The following is an 18783-nucleotide window of genomic DNA, read 5'->3' as shown; positions in this document are numbered from 1 at the left end:
CACTACTATAGCAGAATTCCCACTATGGCAAAATGTCCATCTGCTCTTATGGACAGTTTGGTGGGTGTGATAGGGTGGGTCTACTTGCAAAACTGACTGAACACTCACTGCGAGAAAATGGGTTAATGGCTAACTGGGGTGTGAGCCCTGCTCAAGTACCAGCCACTATCCCTGGCGAGGAGAACCACAAAAAGTCACTGAAATAACCTGTGCTTAACCCTGGGTAGTGTGGTACAAAAAGCAGTCAGGCTTTACTCAGAGCCAATGTGTAAAATATTTTTGCAGCACACAAACAATAATAAAGAGAAACTACAACACAAGGAAAACATCACACCAATTTACATTTTAATAAATTATTTGACACCAACATGAGAAAAATCCAATCAGTAGATGCAGAGTTAGGAATTTTAAAAGTCATTAGTAAAAATGATCGCCTAAAAATCAAAGCACTAACCGCAGACATCTAGTTGAGCGAGACTGGCTCCAAGTCGAAAAACATGGTTGACTGCAATGGAGAATTTACAGGAAGTGGATTTGGCCCGGTCAGCACTTACCTTTGTACTTTGAAGAATTTTTAAAGAAAATGTTCTGAGATGGTAAAGTTCAGCGGAGCAGGCTGCAGGCGGTGTCTGAGGAAGGAGCATCATCATCAGGGAGCCGCTGGACAAAGTCGCTATGATGATGTCTATGTTTGGACTTATTATGAAAGTTGAAAATCTCCGGATACCCCTTTGGCAAAGAACCACTGAACAGGATTCCTGATGCGGAGAAGAACGTAGTGGGAGCAGTTTCAAAGCTAGATCAACCAGCAATGAAACTAGAGCAGATAGCGAGCATGTTGGTTCTGGACTGTTCTTTCCTTGGTTCCCAGGGCAATTTTTAGCAAAAATCTCCAAAGTTTTATAATTTGGCTATCTGGAACCCTTTAGCATTACCATCAACGATCCAGAACGGGGGGGGGGGCATCACTTGGGGGCTTAGGAATCACTCAGGCTGGGTCCAGATGTGGGTTTAAGATGGTGGGAGCTTCATATGTCGCTGTGGCTCTGAGCAGGGAGCCAGCAAGCTAACCATTATACTCATTCTGGAAGTCCTAGGTTCAGGTAATGAAGCAGGGTCAAACAGCAGGACAAGCCTCTGAGGGTTCAAGGCAGGCTCTCAGAAAAGCAGCCCTTCCAGGTCCAGCCATGCAGTCTTGTGTAGTACACAGCAGCCATAGCAGTAAGCAGCCCTCTGAGATTCCTTCCGCAGGTCCAGAAAAGTGAACTGAAGAGGGGATCTAAGGGCCCTATTTTCATAACTTGTGCCTCTTTTGATGTTGGAGAGGTTTTTCTATTTATTTTTGAAGTGCTTGGAATTTCCTGACTCCCTTTGCTCCAAGCTGGCTGAAGAGGCAAGTAGTAGTGACAGACCCTTTGTGTGAAGGCAGAGCCCAGCCTATTCAGTTGCAAGTAGGGTTGTTCCTGGCCACGCCCACTTCCCATTCAGCCTGCAGATGGCCCATTCGGTGCACCTAATCCCTCTATTGTGTGACTGTCTGGGAGGAATTCACTAAGTTCCAACTGCCAACTACACAAAGGCATGTGACCAAGGGGAAGCTGTAGGCACCAAATGACAGAGGGCAGAAAAATAACAACTTTCTAAAAGTGGAAGTTTAAAAATTGTAACTTCAAATCTGACTTTATCACTAAAGAGGATTTTTAATTATAATTTCATAGAAACCAAACATATTTCATGTTTGGTTTCTATGAAATTATAATTAAAAATATGTCCACAGTCAAATATTAGCCCTTATTAAATGTAATAAGGCCACCCAATGTTATGCTATGAGACAGGTAAGCCTCCTAGTCGTGAAAAACAAATGTAGGAGTTTTTCACTACCAGGACATGCAAGACCTAAAAATACATGCCCAACCCTTTAATTACAATGCACTCTACCCTACGGGCTAACTAGGACCTACCTTAGGGGTGACATATATGTAATAAAAGGGATGTTTAAGGCTTGGCAAGAGGGTTATATTGCCAAGTCGAACTGGCAGTTTAAACCTGCATTCAGGCTGCAATGGCAGGCCTGAGACATGTTTTAAGGAGCTACTTTAGGGGTGACAAAATATATGCTGCAGGCCCACTAGTAATATTTAATTTACACACCATGGGTATATGGTATACCACTCTACAAGGGACTTATAAGTTAATTAAATATGCCAATCAGATATTAACCAATTTAACAATGTTAGGGGAATGAGCACAAGCACTGTAGCACGGGTTAGCAGTGGTAAAGTGCACAGTCTTAAGGCAAACAAAAAATAATTTTAACAAATAAAGGAAGGGAAATGGGCAAAAAAGTTTGGGGGAAGACAACCGGAAGGCTGCTAAGTGTAACACTCACAAACTGTTTAGTTTGTGTATATCCACCAGAATTTTCAGTTTTAAGACTGGCTATGAGCAGTGAACATTCCCCAAACTGATAGCTATGGATGGGAAATGTTTTCTTCATGGATAATTAACTCCCTTGTTTCTTGTCAAAAGGCTCACCTATCTAAATTATTTTTAAAAAAAAGTCATTCAATTTAGCCTGCATTACCCACAAAGCTCTCCAACAGAGGCACTCCAAACTATCTGGTTCGGAAGCTGTGGAACTCAGGAAGTAAAAAAATACTCAGAAGCACTGATTGTCTTCCTTTGGAAGCCACTTCATGCCCGAAAGAAAAAAACGAAGAAATATTTTTCATCAGGGACTACCCCGAAGATCTGGGACACTCCAGATCTTTCGATTAAAACTCTTACCTCCTTCAAAACCTTCAGAAGAGACATTGTTTTTGTTCCAGTACCTCGTCCCCTTCTAGTCTGACCACTTATGCCCATTCAGTATACATATAATTATCTTTATTATATTATAACACAAAGGGAGCTTGCAATTTAATTACTCTTTAGAAGCTAGTCTCTAAGGTTTTTATTACAGGTGCCTTGTGACATGTGTAGTCATCTGTAACAAAGAAATTACATCGCTGCTGAACTGTAAGAAGTTATTACAGTTGAGTGCAATGCCTGCTGCTTGAGCCAGGGTGAAAGGCAGGTCATGGAGCATAATCGAAGCTGCAGTTTACTCATAAAAACTAAATCTAGCCTTTTCTTCTTCTGATTTGTTTTTTCTAGATGAACAGTGATCAGCAGAAATAAAACATTTATGGCAAGATGTTAACTTTTTTCCCCTTAAGGAAAGTATAGCAAAGAAATAATTTATCTGCATGTTGTTCCACATTCTGTGCTCGAGCGGCCGTTTTCCTAACTGATTCTAGCATCTTTTTGCAACAAACATCTAACTGGTCTTTGGTGTGTTCAATTATGTTGTACAGAGTCTACTTTTATTCATCATGTCTTCAAATATCCTATCTCTTTGATATGAACCAGCAACAAATCAAGGATTTAAGCAGTATGTGGAAAGGGTGGTGGAGTGAGCATGTATGATAAGTAATAACGTTGCTGCTGCTAAACTAATGAAACCTCCCTCAATTTTACAACCTAATGAAGTTTTGTTTACTTTTTATCAAGTAAAGCGCTCTGATACCTAGCACTAAATAAAATGGTTAGAGAAATAAAAGAAACAAAAAAGTTGGCAAATGCTGTTTGACTTGACATATCACTATCCAGGGGCCTACCTTACTCAAGTATTTCCCCTTCTTAAATCAGTCTTAAAGCTTCCTAAGCCACAGAAAAACTGATTAGCCACAGAATGCTTAAGTACTGTGTCTTTTAACAGAAGTTTAGTACACATATTGCCTCTTTGTCATTTGGTGGGAGATATGAAAACCGTGTTAACAGACAATGAAAGTGCATGAGAAGGTAGAGGGCAAAACTATGTCTACAAAAGTTTTTGAAGTTGGCAAACAATTTTAATAGCGCTTCCTCTCCAGTTTACCACAGTGGATGCACTGTACTACTTTTCTGTGTGCAACAGAGCTGTACTGGTCACACAAACATAAGGGACCCCTTTGGGGGAAGGGAGAGGTGCGTATGTCTGCTTTTATGGCTGAACAAGCTTGGAGTTACACAGCCATCAGTCATTCTTTAATGAAAGCAACCTTGATAGAGTGTCAACGATTTTTTTCTATGCAGATACATGATTTGCTGCTTGTTGTGTTCTATGTTTATGTGTATGAGGCCTCTAGTGGCCCTCGGCAGACTTCTTACAAGTATTACATGATTTGGTTGGTGTGGTTAATAAAGTTTGTGACGCTGTGTGTTCAGTTAACAGATGCATGCTGAAGAATAAAGACATGCAAACCAGAGCTCCATCTGAGGCGTGGTCTGTTACATGCTCCCGGGCTAGGGAGGATGCTACAACTGGCAACGAAATAGGGAAAACGTGCCCCAAAGAAACAAGACCGCGCTCCCCAAGAGTTTGCTGGGCTCCAACAAACTGTTTGTGCATGCCATGTGCGCCTCAAGAATTGGTCTACAATTGGCATATGTGGAGTCAAAGCGCAACCCCAGCTATTGAGAGACCCTCTAAGAGGTGAAGGCCCTACTGAAGAACACAGTCAGTAAGCCTGGCAAAAATCTACTAGTAAGGCCAAAAGAAGATATATTGCACCATAGCATAACATAGTCTGAGCGCCAATACAAAGCAGAAACGCTAAAGACAGTGACAACCAGGTACAAAGAAGCACTAAAGCCAGTGACCACTAGGTAAAGGAAAGAGCTAAAAGCAAAGACAATCAGGCACAGAGAAACACCAAAGGCTGTGTATGACGGTAAGCAAGGATCATGTTACACACAAGGTAGTTTAAACTGGGCTTTATTTTACGATACACTCTTCTCTTATGTCAAGCCAGAGTGCATGTACTTGGATAATGATTCTTATTCTCTCTTGTTCTGAATTTATGGGGTCCTCCTTTCTCCTTCTTCCGCCTTCCGTTGTCCGGTGTTTTCTGGTCAGCCAGGTTACTCGGATAAAGGAAGAAAAGGTATAGAAATTTGTGAGGGCCTTTATATAAGCACCAAAAAGAAAGGAAGGGAGTGAGGGACCACCCGTACCATTATGGATGTCTAAGGAAGTGTAGAAGTGCTCGGGAACCGGGTAACATTCAGGATACGGAGAGGCACCTTACTCATCAGCTTTTCCCTTCCTCCCAACCCAGCCTGAAAAGCGTTCCCGTACCTGTGTGAGCCACGCTCCTCCAGGAGAGTAGCAGGGTGCAGCACAGTGTTGTTGGCCTCTTGGCTCTCCCGATACTTCTGGTCCGACAGGAATCGTAGTCAGCAGCAGTCGTCCCTTCTGTGGTGTCTCTCTACAGTTTCTCGAGAGCTCCACACACAACTCTCTTCCGAGTCTTCTGGGTCCTTCGCTCCCTTCATCACGATTCCGGCCCCCTCTGTTGGCCCGGAGAGGATCTCGTCAGACCTTTGGGCGGCATCTTCTGGGGATGTATCACAGTTAAAGGGGCCGGGTCCTGAAAACAAGGTGTCCTCATCCTGCGGGGTGTGGTCCAGTCATCCGGCTGGAAAGAAAGGAAAGGACTAGTTTCTAGAGGCACAGTCCACCAGTCTCTCGTATGTTCATGTCCCTCCTGAGTGGTGATGGAATCGTGACACTGTGACAGCCAGGTATGATGCATAAATTTGAGAGCAGTGAAAAGCACATGCAAGGAGAGAAACCATTACTCATCGTGAAGAAGGAAGATGGCGCCCGCCCACCTCAGTTCAGATGCGACAACCCGAGTACTAGTGAGCAGGCTGATGCCTGCAGAGGTGCCACCGGGGAAAGAGACATTGATGGACAAACGCTGTCAGAACAACACACTTTAGAACAAATGGAGGATGGGAAAAATTCCAAATGCATTGCAGTTGAGTTCCTGAAACCACCTCATCCATTCAACACTGCCAAAAAGCAAAATATTGGCGCCAGATGGACTACCTGGATCAAGATGTTTGATGACGTCACAGGGGCTATAGAAGAAGCAGATGACAAAAAGATCATCAAATACTTAAGTAACCTTGCAGGTAATGGAGTAAAAGAAGTGTGAACTATCACACTGTCAAATCAAGAAGAGGCCAAGTTTAATCCAATGCTGAATGTCGACTATGAATGGTGCACTCTCAATTAAGCAAGACAGCAATCTGGTAAGAAGATTGATGAGTTTGTTGAGAAAGCTTGATGCTCTTATAAAGCACTGCAAGTTAAATTAATTCAATGATGAAGAACCCATGCGTCTTAGAGTTATCAATGGTTGCCTCTCTGATTCATTCGGAAGACCCATGCTGCAAGAAGCTCTCAGTTCGGAGAAAGTGCTCATGGCTGCAAGAGCGGAGGAACGTGCTGATCGACAAGCTGCTAATATGGAAGCTGGAACAATCCAAAATGAATACACATTGAACAGGTAAAGTAAGCAGATATGCAAGGCAGAGACCCACAGAGTGATGTCTCAGAAGAAAAATAAATTGTGTTTCCTCTGTGGATTCTCTTTTCCTCATGAAGGTAAATGTCCCGCCATTGGACAGATATGTACAGGCTGTGGGAAAGAACCATTTCGTAATTGTTAGCAAAGCGAAAGAGAAACTAAGTGCATCACAGAGAGACGAGAAAATGGATGCCAGAAAGTTTCAGAAGCAGTGTAGCCACTCCCCCAAGGCCAAAAGGCAACATCGACTAAGGCAAGTGGAAATGAAACAAAGTCAATTGCTTTCAAATTAATCTTCCAAAGGTTTTAATTGCCACATGAAGTAACAAAGTTCATTTGGACATTGTCCTAAAATCACGCTCAAGGTGATTGGTTGCCCTAAAACTTTTATTATAGACAGAGGTATGTTGATAAACATCATGCTGGCTGAAAAATACAAAGAACTATTTCCAATACCATGTCTCATACTGTCGAAAACAAAACTGTACACCTGGGCAGCTTCTACACCCTTGCAGATCAATGACCACGTGGCACAAGAAAGCAACAGTACAAGCGCCTATTCATGTCCTCCCAGCTACTTCCTCGAGTGCATGCTAATTAAGTTGCAATACTGATACTGACATGGGACAGATCTCTATTAACTACAACTTGAATGCTTATTCTGAAATAGTGAGACATTGTTTCATGGACTTCGGAAACTTAAGACAATGAAGTTGTATGTAATACCACACCGGCCGCCTCCTCGGATACCAGCATGGCGGCAGGTGAAGAACAAAGAGAAGCATAGGTTAGCGTACCAGTGTTCGTGGTACCGCGACCGTAAGTGGAGCCCAGCGCGGGGGCTTTAAAGGAAGGACAAACCCAGGAAAACGCTTTGTGGAGCACAGAACGCCAGCACGGTTTGACCCGGTTCCAGAAAGAGCTGCAGACTCCAAAGAGCCCGAGAAGGAAACTGAGAGCGCCAAGACCGTAGCGGAGGAGCCCAGAAACGCGACTGCAACGCCCTCCGAGAAGGAGACTGATAGCGCTGAGACCGTAGCAGAAGAGCCCAAAAGCGCGGCTCCACCACCCTCCGAGAAGGAGACATTGAGAAACGCTCCTGTCACCACCAAGGCTGCTGAGCAGGAACTTGCCGGTACACCCTCCGCTGTGTCCCAGGAGCGACGTGGCTACAGGCAAGTCTCTTTTTTTAATTTCGAACTAAACACAGCTGGTGGAGGGGAGTGGAATAGAACATGCGCATAGCCCTAACAGCACAAGAGTGAAGGGTGCGGTGGAGGTGGCACTAACTTATGTGTCAGAGAAAACATCCACTCAATCCCCGTTATTTTCTTTTGTCTGTTTATTTTGATCAAGCACGACCACCGGGATCACCACTTTGGAAATCCTTTCCCACATGTGCCGCAAGTCGTAAGAGAGAAGGACCAAGGACAATCCAAGAAACTGGGAACAATACCAAAAGGAGGAAATTCCTCAAAAGGGGGGGGGGGGCTCACAAGTAGCCCCATAAAACTGTGTTTCACTGAAGTGTTTGACTTCTTCAGGAGGAGCCCGTGTGACGGACAACTCCGCTTTTCTTTTTTTTTTCTTTCCTGTTATTATTTGAGAACCAAATAAAGACTTTTCGCCAAATTTCATACCTCTAGGTTGGCGTCCTTATCCTGCCTAACTTCCATAGGTCCAATAAAGTCACATACAACAGTGTAGTTACACATTAATGGAGATATACGACCTGTTGCACAGTGACACCTTGTATTTCCTTTCACTTAGAGGAAGCAATTGAGAAAGAACTAAAAAAAACTCTCAAAGCATGACATCATCAAGCCCTCTACTGGTCCTACACTGCTGGGTTCACCCATTGTGTTGGTGCCAAAAAGGACAGTGGAGATTTAGTGCGCATTTGTGTTGATTTACAACAGGTAAACAAAGCAATCGAAAGAGAAAGACATACAGATCTAGACATTGCGGACATGATCACACAGCTGAAAGGAGCCAACATTTCTCCTGCCTTGATTTGAACAAAGGCTACCATCAACTTGAACTGGAAGAAAACTGTAGGTACATTACTACTTTGTGAACTCATCTTGGTTTGTTCAGATATGGGAGACTCAGTTTTGGCGTTTCATCAGCTGCAGAAATCTTTCAAGGTATCATCCGTCAAATAATTCAGCCTGTCACACATGCTTTTAACTACAGTGATGATACACTGGTGTTTGGGACTACACAAGAATAAATATAATAAACCACTCATAAAAGTATGCCATCTACTTGCTCATGCAGGTCTCACACTAAATGCAGAGAATTGTGAGTTTCACAAAAAAGGCTTAAATTCATTGGGCATATTTACTCTGAAAAGGAAATAACTCCTGACCCTAAAAGGTACAAGCATTGTCACCTATTTGCCCTCCAGAAGATGTGGCCATGCTGCGATCCTTCTTAGGCATGGCCAGCTACAGCTGCAGGTACATTCATGATTTCGCCACAGTGAGTGCCCCTTTAAGTGAACTAACAAAGTGAGATGCTCTGTTTGAGTGGTCATCTGAATGTGACAGAATTTTCAAGAAAAAAAACACTCAATACAGTAGAAACAGTATAAGGTACATATTTGTGAGTGTAAACATAGTTCACATCCATTGATCGACTGTGAGAAGAGGCAGGGAACATAGAAACAGGACAATAATTATGATCATACAGTCCAAGTTATCTTGTGCATCATATACATTGTTACATGTCTGTTACTGTTCGCCTGTACATGTATCAGCATTCAGACTTGGTGGTAATATTGGTACTTGCAGATGTCTAGGCGGTGTCAATAATAAAGGGAGAGAAGACACAGAGATAAAGTGGGAATAACATAAACTAAACAAAGGATAAAATAAACATGTGTAACAGTTGCTCAGCCCATATTGCCCCATCGTTGTCAGGTGTGAATTTGTGTGGTGTTCTCACAGCCAGTGGCTACCAGCTACGCGTTCACCTCTGAAGAGCATGTTGATACATTTATATAAGCAGCTGGTGATCTACTAGCCAAAAGTGTTGTGGTGCATATATTACCCAACTTACAAGAGTATTAATTGTCCACAGACTGTGCATCAGCAGAGTCCCCATTTGTCTTGTCCACACTGAGTTGAAGCTCAGTATAGAGAGTGTACCAGTATGTTGCAATGGGAACCTTACTCAACCCTAGAGTTTCTTCTCGTCTAATGGCTAAGCTTTCCGCTTTGGCCCACGCGAGCAGAGACTGCCGCAAGGCTGTTATACTAGGAGGGTCTGGAGCTTTCCATTTTTTAGTAATTAGCCGGGTAGCTACTATCAATCCTAGGTCTAAGAATCTGGAAGTGACCTTCATGTTATGTGACCTGCAGAAGTTATGTAGCAAGTAGGTTGGCCAATCAAAAGATAGCGTTTGACCACTGCAGGTAAGTAATATTGTCGCCACCCCACTCCAATAAGCGCCCACCCATCCAGAGCATGTGCACCAAGTCAGCCCCATTTTCAGTGCACCTCGGACACACTGCATCTGTACGACTGAAGTACTGATTGATATTGGCAGGGGTAAGGTATGCCCTATGAACTACATATAGTTGTATTTTCCGGAAGAGCACATTCCTTGGTATGCATACTACTAATACTATACAGTATGAGTTCTTAGGGAGGCTGTGAACCAGCGCGTTAGGTGCCTGCCTGACCCCATGACATGTAAGTTGTGCATGGTGAGATGCATTTTTGGCTCTGTCTTGATGTCTCCCCACTTGGCCGTGAGCAAAGCTGCCAGTGAACGATGGACTAGAAGTGACACGGCGGGCGCCCTTCTTTCTCCACTAGCAATAAATAGGGTATAAGTGCCCCTTCAAGATACAGGTCTCTGAGCGGCTGGACGCCGTTTTCCTGCCACCTCCCAATTGCTGACGCAGAAACTACTGTCTGTCTATTCGGGGTTCCCTCTAAAGGTATCACAGGCGCATACAGGATCAATTTACGGGTTATGTAAAGGCTTCTACGGATGCATTTATAAGCAACAGCAAGCAGCAAGGATTCTGGTGGTTGCGATCACGCATCTGGGTGAAAAAGGCTGACTATGAGTTCCAGTAGGTAGGGTGGCCGCGTAGTTGCAGTGTCTGTACCATGACGGACAGACAGCCATCACGCCACCCACTGCAACTGGGAGACCAGGTATTAATGTTCAAGACAAGGAGCCACTAGTTCCTCCCGGTCCCTTGGTAAATATCATTTTTTAGTGCCACTGTATGCCTGGCGTTGCCCAATTTAAAGTCTTGAACCTGCTTTTCCAGAGTGGTAAAGAAGGTGGCCGGGATATATTTTGGCAGATTTGTGAGATAATATAAAAGCCTCTGGAGTACTACCATCTTAGTGAGCGCAACCCTACCCACTACTGCCAATGGAAGGGTACTTCGAAAGTGAATCCGAGATGTAGGGCCCGAAATAAACTCTGACTGTAGGGTTAGTGTAGAGTAGACGTGTTAATTGGATAAAAACTGGGCCTAGTTCAAATTTTTCAAGCACTGCAAATGCGTAGCCCCATGCCAGGGAATCGAAGGCCTTCTCTAGGTCCAACACAAGGCACCCCGCTTGTGGTCATTCCCTCACCGCATATGTGGGCATGCTAAAAAAATGCCGCAGATTGAGAGAGGTGCTGCAGGATGGCACAAACCTGTTTTGGTCTATGTGGAGTAGTTTTGGAACAACCTGCGCCAATCTATCTGCCAGCACCCTCGCAAGTATCTTATAATCAGTACTGAGCAGAGCCAGGGGCCTATAGGAGCCCATTTCCACTGGATCCTTATCAGGTTTCAGCAGTGATATCAGGTGTGCCTCACGCGGGCGGGAGTTATTGGGCCTACAATTAAGTGGTGTACACAGTGTGCAAGCGACGCACACGGGAGGCATGATATGCCTTGTAGTACTCTGCCAACAGCCCATATGGGCCCGGCGCCTTCCGGACGCTAGAGTTTGAATGGCCTCTCCAAGCTCCTCCAATGAAACCTGTGTGTTGAGGGTATCCCCATGCTCCCTCCCCAACATGGGTAGCTGCAAAAGGCCTTAGAACCCTTCAAGATCTCGCTAGTCCCCTCTTCTACGGGATTGGTAGAGACAGCCCTAGTGCTCTGTCAAAGCTTCATGGATTTCACGTTGGATGTATAGCATTTGGTAAAGCTTTTCACCCTTGTCACAGATAATCAGGTGTTGCTCACAATTTTCAGAAATCTGAAAGCCAAAATGCCCCTCCCATCAAGAGGTGGGGGTTGCACCTGCAGTAGTATGTTTACACTATTGTGTATAAACAAGGGAACGATCGTAACCCCGCAGATTACTTTACCACGTCCAAAGCGGATGAGGCCTACATCCATTTCATAGTAAAGTCAAGTGCGCCTGATTCTGACAGCGACTAGTGCTGACAAAGACATGCTTACACTTAAAAAAAACATTGCAACGCAATCATGGAGGACACATATTCGACCCCTTATAGATTATGTTGAGTACCAGAAACTAAAGAATGTTTGGGTAGAACTTTATGTCACACATGATGGTGACATACTAAGAAGGGTTAGATTAGGTATCTCTGAAAGCCTGAGGAAACAAGGTTTTGAACTGGCACACGAAGGACATCAAGGCATTTCCGCAACTAAAAGAACCCGCAAGGATCGAGTGTGGTTCGAATGTGGTTTCTGCACCTTGATGAACAAGTTGAAAGGTAACTGAAAGCTTGTCATCTGTGCAACTGTTTGTTTCCCAAAACAACTCAGCACCCGCTCATCATGTCCGATCTTCCTAAGCAAGCCTGGCAGAGCATTGCAGTTGGCTTCTTCGGACATCTCAATAGTGGACATCATCTCATGATAGCTGTCAATGAGTACTCATGTTTTCCTACAGTGGAAGACTTATCATCAACCACATGGGGTGTTCCTTCCATTTTCAAATCTGACAACGGACAACCTTTCAATATCAGAGAGTTCAAAGACTTTTTTAATCATTTGAACATCAAACATTAGAAAAGTATACATCTCTGGCCACAGGCAAATGGCGTTGTTGAATAATTTATGAGCACTTTGAAAAGGGTGGTTCAGCATGCTGCGCTGGAAGGCTTGCTGGAAGGCATCAACTTCTCACGTCAGCTTTACACCCAGCCCTTTGTGCCTACCATTCCACTCTTCATTTCACAACAGGAGAAAGTCCTGTCACATTGCTGTTCGGAAGAGCTGTTGGAAGGAAGATACTTCAGTTAACCACCAGTCAGTCAATAGACCCTGATGAGATTTGTGTTACTGACACCTCTCACAAATGCAAAATGAAGGCTTATGCTGGTAAGCATCAATGAGCTTCAGACATGGTCTTTGAGAAAGGAGACTGAGTTCTTAGCAATCAAAAGCAGACATGCAAGACTGATACTCCGTTTGATACTGAACCGTTAAGGGTTAGAGTAAGCAAAGGACATATGGTAACTGCTCAATGACCTGAAAAACTAATAACCAGAGACTCGTCACACTTTAAGCCTTTATCTCGATGTTCGTCAGCCTCAGAAAGTCAAAGTGAGGCAAGTCAAGCATCTGGAAAACTGGTGCGAGCATCTCATTGACTCACCTAAAAGTTATAATGTGTATATGTATATATATATTTGTTCTTACTTTTTATTTAACAAAGGGGAGAGATATTGTGTCCTGTGTTCATGTGTATGAGGCCTCTAGTGACCCTTGGCTGACTCCTTATAAGTATTACGTAATATGGTGGGTGTGACCTGGTGTTATTAATAAAGTTTTTGATGCAGTGTATTCAGTTAACAGTTGCATTCTGAAGAATAAAAGACGTGTGAGCCAGAGCTCCTTGTGTGGCATGGTCTGGTACACGCTCCCGGGCTGGGGAGAACACTACCCTGCTGAGGAGAAATGTTGTGCCTAGGTGTGCGGTAGACTCTGCAGAACTACCTATAAAATCTGTGGCTTTTTAATCAACAGATGTTGGCATCTTTGCAAGTTCGCGCCACCTAGAGGGGCAAACGTGCTTCATTTGCCCTGCTAAGCATGTGGCTAGTATTAAAGCAAGTAATGTTCCAGAGTTGCCTTCAGCCCTCAGTACTCCACTGCCTCAAATTGATGCAGCCAATACCCTGTTCATTCTGAAGCTTATTCTACGGAAAGGTATCTGTTTCCAGAACCAGGGAATGACTGCAAGGAGGCCAGAAAGTTGGTGCTGCTCAGAGAAAATGGGCATACTCATGACACGGCGTTTGAATCTCTGGGAGCAGAACCATAGGAGAATGGTCACAATCTTATTCTTCTACCTTCTTTAAACCGCAATCAGCAGCAGAATGATTTGAACACACGTACACAGGTCTCAGATTGACACAAAGATGTGATTTGTTCACTGTGACACCGAAGCACACCTACTTTAACAATCCAATGTCCAGCAGGTGAGAGACTTTGAAGACATTAGCTTCGAGTGGGAACGAGCTGCCAGTTACTGCCATGACTTGTAACCAGTGGCGATTACGGATTTCCTACAGGGTGAATGAAAACAACATAAGACACTGATAAAAGCCAACAATGAATCAACCACACGAAGCATCATACCACAAGTTCCTTATTTTCATTGCAGTGATGATAAAACAATGTGCCAGGCAAGGCTTCTTCAGTCGAAATCGCCATGTAATTTATATAGCAACAAAATTCTCCACATACTTTGTACATTCTTAGGTCCTTATTCCAAATGCTTGGCATTATGGATGAGAATACTGAAGCCGGTAAATACTGATAACACAGGATATGGTGTTTACTATTATCCACCAATTCCATGTTTGGAATAAGGTATAACACAATTGTTTGATATAAAGGCAGGCAATTGCCACGTTTCTCTCATTCCAATCGTTTTATCACAAACACATTTTGCCACTTTTATCTTGACGTAACTTGTCTAGGGAAAGTTGCAGATTAATGTTTACTACCTCAAAAACTCAGAATCTTGTTTCAGGATTAAAATGGCAGTCAGAATGAGGCAGAAGACAGCAAGGTCTACTCAAGGGACCCCCACTAATATTGTGTTAAACCAGCTGTTCCGCTATGCATTCACACTGACTGGTGCTGAACTGCAAAGAGTGTGAAGCAACAAAGTAACACAGCAACTTTAGAGGAATACAAGGGACAACATGCTCTGCTGTACACCAGTGTGATAACAAATGCAAACATATGACAGCAATTTATTTGTTCCAGTGTGACTATGTGAATGCAGTAGGTGAGTAAGAAGCAGAAAGAGGAAATATTCAGGCAAAGATGTGATGCATGTGACTTAAAAGTTCAAGGATTGTATCACAATTACATCAGCAGAGATACAGCCCAGTTAATATACAATACATGTATATTGCCTGGGTCTGTATATATTGTCGATGGGATCCTTTAAAATAATAGGCTCAAAATCAGGACAAGCTTAATGTGAGCCTCAGTGGTTGCAACTCAAACAGCATATAGGTGTCTGATGACAAGTAAAGCAGCCACTTGAAGTGGAGTCCGAGTGTAGGTTTCCTAAGAGCTGGGGGCGCCCATCTAAATTGCAAGGTCCCATGCGTTGCCTTAGTACTTTCTTTACCTTATTCACGTTTTCTCACAGCACATTGCAGTACTTGTTTTTTAAATTTCATTTATCAATGGATTAGTACATATTTACAAAATTGCTTTGATTTGTATAATTTGTTGGGTATTCTATGTTATCGTTTTCCCCTAGGGAGCGCTGTTACTCTAGAATAATATCAGAAAAAAAGATGGCAACAAATGTGTACATTTGGCAAGAGTACTTTCTGATTTAGATCTAGTTTCCTTCAAGCGCAATCAAAGGTCACTGTTTCCTCATCGCAGAAAATGCATGTTCATTAATACTTTGAAGCATTGTTAGAATAAATTATAAGCAGAGACACTGTAATTATGCGGAAGGAGAGGGCCAAATTATGTGGCAGGGGTGAGTAACTTATGGGGCAAGAAATTGCAAATTATGCAGCAAAATGCTGCACATTTTCTTATAGTATTTCTTCATTATTTTGTACTTTTTACAATTGTTTCGCACTGTCTGGGAATTGGGTGCAGCTCATTAGTACCAGTTTAATACCCAAATATAGCAATAAGACACAGAAAGGGGACTAGTCAACCTTTGCAAAGGGTCTTCCACAGCGCAGCATCATGTGCCACTGCGTTTTAGTAACTTTTTAAACTTTTGAACTAGAAACCATTTTTTTCTTATAATCTGCAGATTATGCAGGATATGATGAATTATGTGGCAAATGCGGCAAATCTATAACAATGCAAAAATTGCCGCACAATTGCATAATTCCCCAGTGGCCCTGATTAGAAGTAAGGCTCACAGATTTTCATTTTTACACATAGACAATTTGTATTTAGTTTTAAAAAGAGAAAAAAACATAATTTGCTCATTTATGTATGTCTCCATGCTGCAACCAGATGGTATTTTCACTAAGATGTGATTACTTGGGAGTCATGGCTGGTCCACACAGGTACACTATTTAATAATGGACGCACTAACATCAGAAGTCGACACCACTTGTAAAAAGTAAGGACAGGAGGTAGATAAGAAAAAATATCACTTCCAAACAGAGGGCCTGATTCACAGAACTAACAAGACAAAATCCTAAACTTACTACCATTTACTCACTTTGGTATTCACAGAAGGCACGTACTCATCAAGGAGCAAGTGCCTTCTGTGAATACCAAAATGGTAGTAAGTTTAGGATTTTGTCTTAAGTTAGTTCTGTGAATCGGGCCCAGAGAGTCCAAGCACCGGACAGTGGTAGACAGCCCCTTGACCATGGCCAGAAGTCAAAGATCAAATATTAAAAAGCTTACCTTTAATCAAGTAATGATTTCTATATATTTATAACTCTTTTGGAGATTCATTGTAAAAATATATATATATGTTAAATTGACAATTAACAATATGAAGTAAGTTGCAGGCCATTGTAGTCTGGGTCACGTACTCCATTGTGGCAATGACAATGTATTTCACCGATTCAATCCCATTGACCCCCACCCCCAAATTATTTTTTCAATCAGTCTTTGTTTATTGAAGATTGCCTCCCTATTTCCAAGTCTTTAGGGTGAATCATTATCCCTCTTCATCGCATCCATAACAAATCTCATTTCCCCAACTGAATCTGAATACATTCCTGGGGCATCCCCATATTTGGTAACTCACCCTCTCTGCCCCATCTACTAATCCATGCCTGATCACTATCTTTCCTTTTTAGGGTGTAATGAATTCCTCCCCTCATGAGCTATCCTTCTCACCCTCTCTGCCCCATCTACTAATCCATGCCTGATCACTATCTTTCCTTTTTAGGGTGTAATGAATTCCTCCCCTCATGAGCTATCCTTCTCTTCGCTATCATAAATCTAAGGGTAATAAGGGTGAGTTTGTGCTTAGCCGGGTCAACATCATTTGGAATGCCCAGGAAGACTAGTTGTAGAGTCAACTGTATTGTAGTGGCAATTACATCTGAAAGTTCGGTCCCCACTTCAGCCCAAAAGGCTTCGATTTTTTTGCAAGTCCAAATGGTATGGAGGAAAGTGCCTGGAAAAATGTGTCCTTTCACTTTATATATTTTAAGCGCTGAGAATCTGCTACCGGGATCATATTGTGTAACTGATTCTTAGTGTAACAGCCTCTGTGTAGGATATTCCGTGTATCAAACTGAGGCCTGCTCAGACTGCCACTTCTCTTTGGTGCATCAAAGCAGACACCCAGTCCATCGGTCTGATTTAGATTTTTGCAGGTCAATATGTCGCGCATGTGACTAATTTCCCATCCACCTTATCACAAGTGCATTATACCATATATAATATGTATTGATGTATACAGCATATACAGCTGTTTGAAACAAAGTAACCTGTAATTAAACTCTAAATCAGACTCCCTATTATACTGAAGACCCATGTCATTCTGCCATAAGGCGCATCTGTCAGAAATGATAAAAGTGTTGAATGGACTCCCTGATTATGGGGAGTACATTTTTGGGAAGAGGATGCGGATCTGATGAGTTGATTAAAAATCTCAGGCTCTTCCGGAACAAAGTTCTTTATTGCTGGAGGGGCAAAGAGATAGTTGTAACAAATTGGCAATGTATAAGAGCTACTATTCCTCCAGGATCCTGCGGGTCGACATCTTTCAGCCTCAGTTTGGCCCCAACATAGGGCCCGTGGCATTTATCAGGCTCTGCTCCCAGGTGTCCCGTTCTTACCTCCCTGGCCCGAGGTTTTGTCATGATTTACCACTTGATCTATCTTGTGGCTACTGTTTTAAGGTTAGAGCAGCAAAATACATCTTTCTGCTGCCACAAACCTTTCTGGGCACTGATTCTAACATAGTGTACAGATAACGTCTAAATGCTGCAGCCCATGGGATAATAGACCATTAGTGCCTGTGGTAACCATTCTTCCTATATTGGTGACTGAAAAGAAAGGATGCATTTAAAAGGTCGGGGTACCTACATTTCCTTCCACCTTACTCTGCCTTGAGAACCCATCTGGTAACACTGAAGAGTGTATGGTGACCGGGTTCCCTATATATCTCTGAAGAACATGGGAGGAATCCAGATGGCTGGTCATCATGTGCAGAAATGAGCACAAGTCCACGGTACAAACTTCTATGGTAAGTAGGGCTGAATTTGGAGAATAACCTCCACTGCTTAGGATAGAATGGGTGCCTCAGTCTCAAGCACATACTAGTTGGCTAATGTTCTTTGCGTGCCTAAAGAGTGTTTACCTAAGTTACGTTATAACTTTCTATAGTTTGCAGGTGATATTATTGCCATGCTGCCCATCTCCTGGTTGAACAAATTGCTGTAGTACCCTAATTTCATAACTGTCTTAAAAACAAGTGATGGAAATATAGTTATCGCAGTGTCCTTTCGCAACACGTACTAAATGCAGTCAGACATCTCGGACGGCTGTCACATTCGCACATGTTGAACAAATGAGAGTACCTTAGCTGCAAGTCTGTGCAGCAGTGGGAAAATATCTTCATAGAACTTGATCTGCGCCGCCATTTCAATGTAGGCATCCCAGTCCTTCAGCTTGTCATTCCAAACGAGGCACTCTGACCAATACTCCCCAATCTGCCCATGAAAAAAATAGGGTTAGACAATCATTCAGCATTCATGCAATCGTGTATGTGTGTAAAGATTTATTGTTTTATCCCAATATTTCCCTACCTTGACAGCGTTTTGGTGTTCAATATTGTTGGTCGATATTTCGACCACCACGATATGTCAATCTGACCTTAATCAAGGAAAGAGCAAGCAGGGCCAAAAACCACTAGCTGCTACGCACAATATATTTCACTTTAGCGCTGCAAACACAATGGCTCCAAT

General features: G+C 42.9%; 1 protein-coding gene across 1 annotated transcript in view; it reads right to left on the bottom strand.

Annotated features, from left to right (window-relative positions):
- Positions 1 to 18783, bottom strand: part of LOC147707531 (dynein axonemal heavy chain 5-like) — a 1425553-nt gene that overhangs the window by 930482 nt on the left and 476288 nt on the right. Inside the window, exons 30-31 of the mRNA XM_086925656.1 lie at positions 18397 to 18528; positions 13805 to 13914 (exon numbers count right to left, since the gene is read on the bottom strand). Of these exons, the coding sequence (XP_086781782.1) occupies positions 13805 to 13914; positions 18397 to 18528 (242 nt within the window). The remainder of the gene's footprint in view (positions 1 to 13804; positions 13915 to 18396; positions 18529 to 18783) is intronic.

Source organism: Lissotriton vulgaris, chromosome 6 (assembly GCF_964263255.1).
Source record: "Lissotriton vulgaris chromosome 6, aLisVul1.2, whole genome shotgun sequence".
NCBI classification, from domain to species: domain Eukaryota; kingdom Metazoa; phylum Chordata; class Amphibia; order Caudata; family Salamandridae; genus Lissotriton; species Lissotriton vulgaris.
The sequence above is the reverse complement of the archived record's forward strand: the minus strand, read 5'-3'. Positions and strand labels throughout refer to the sequence as shown.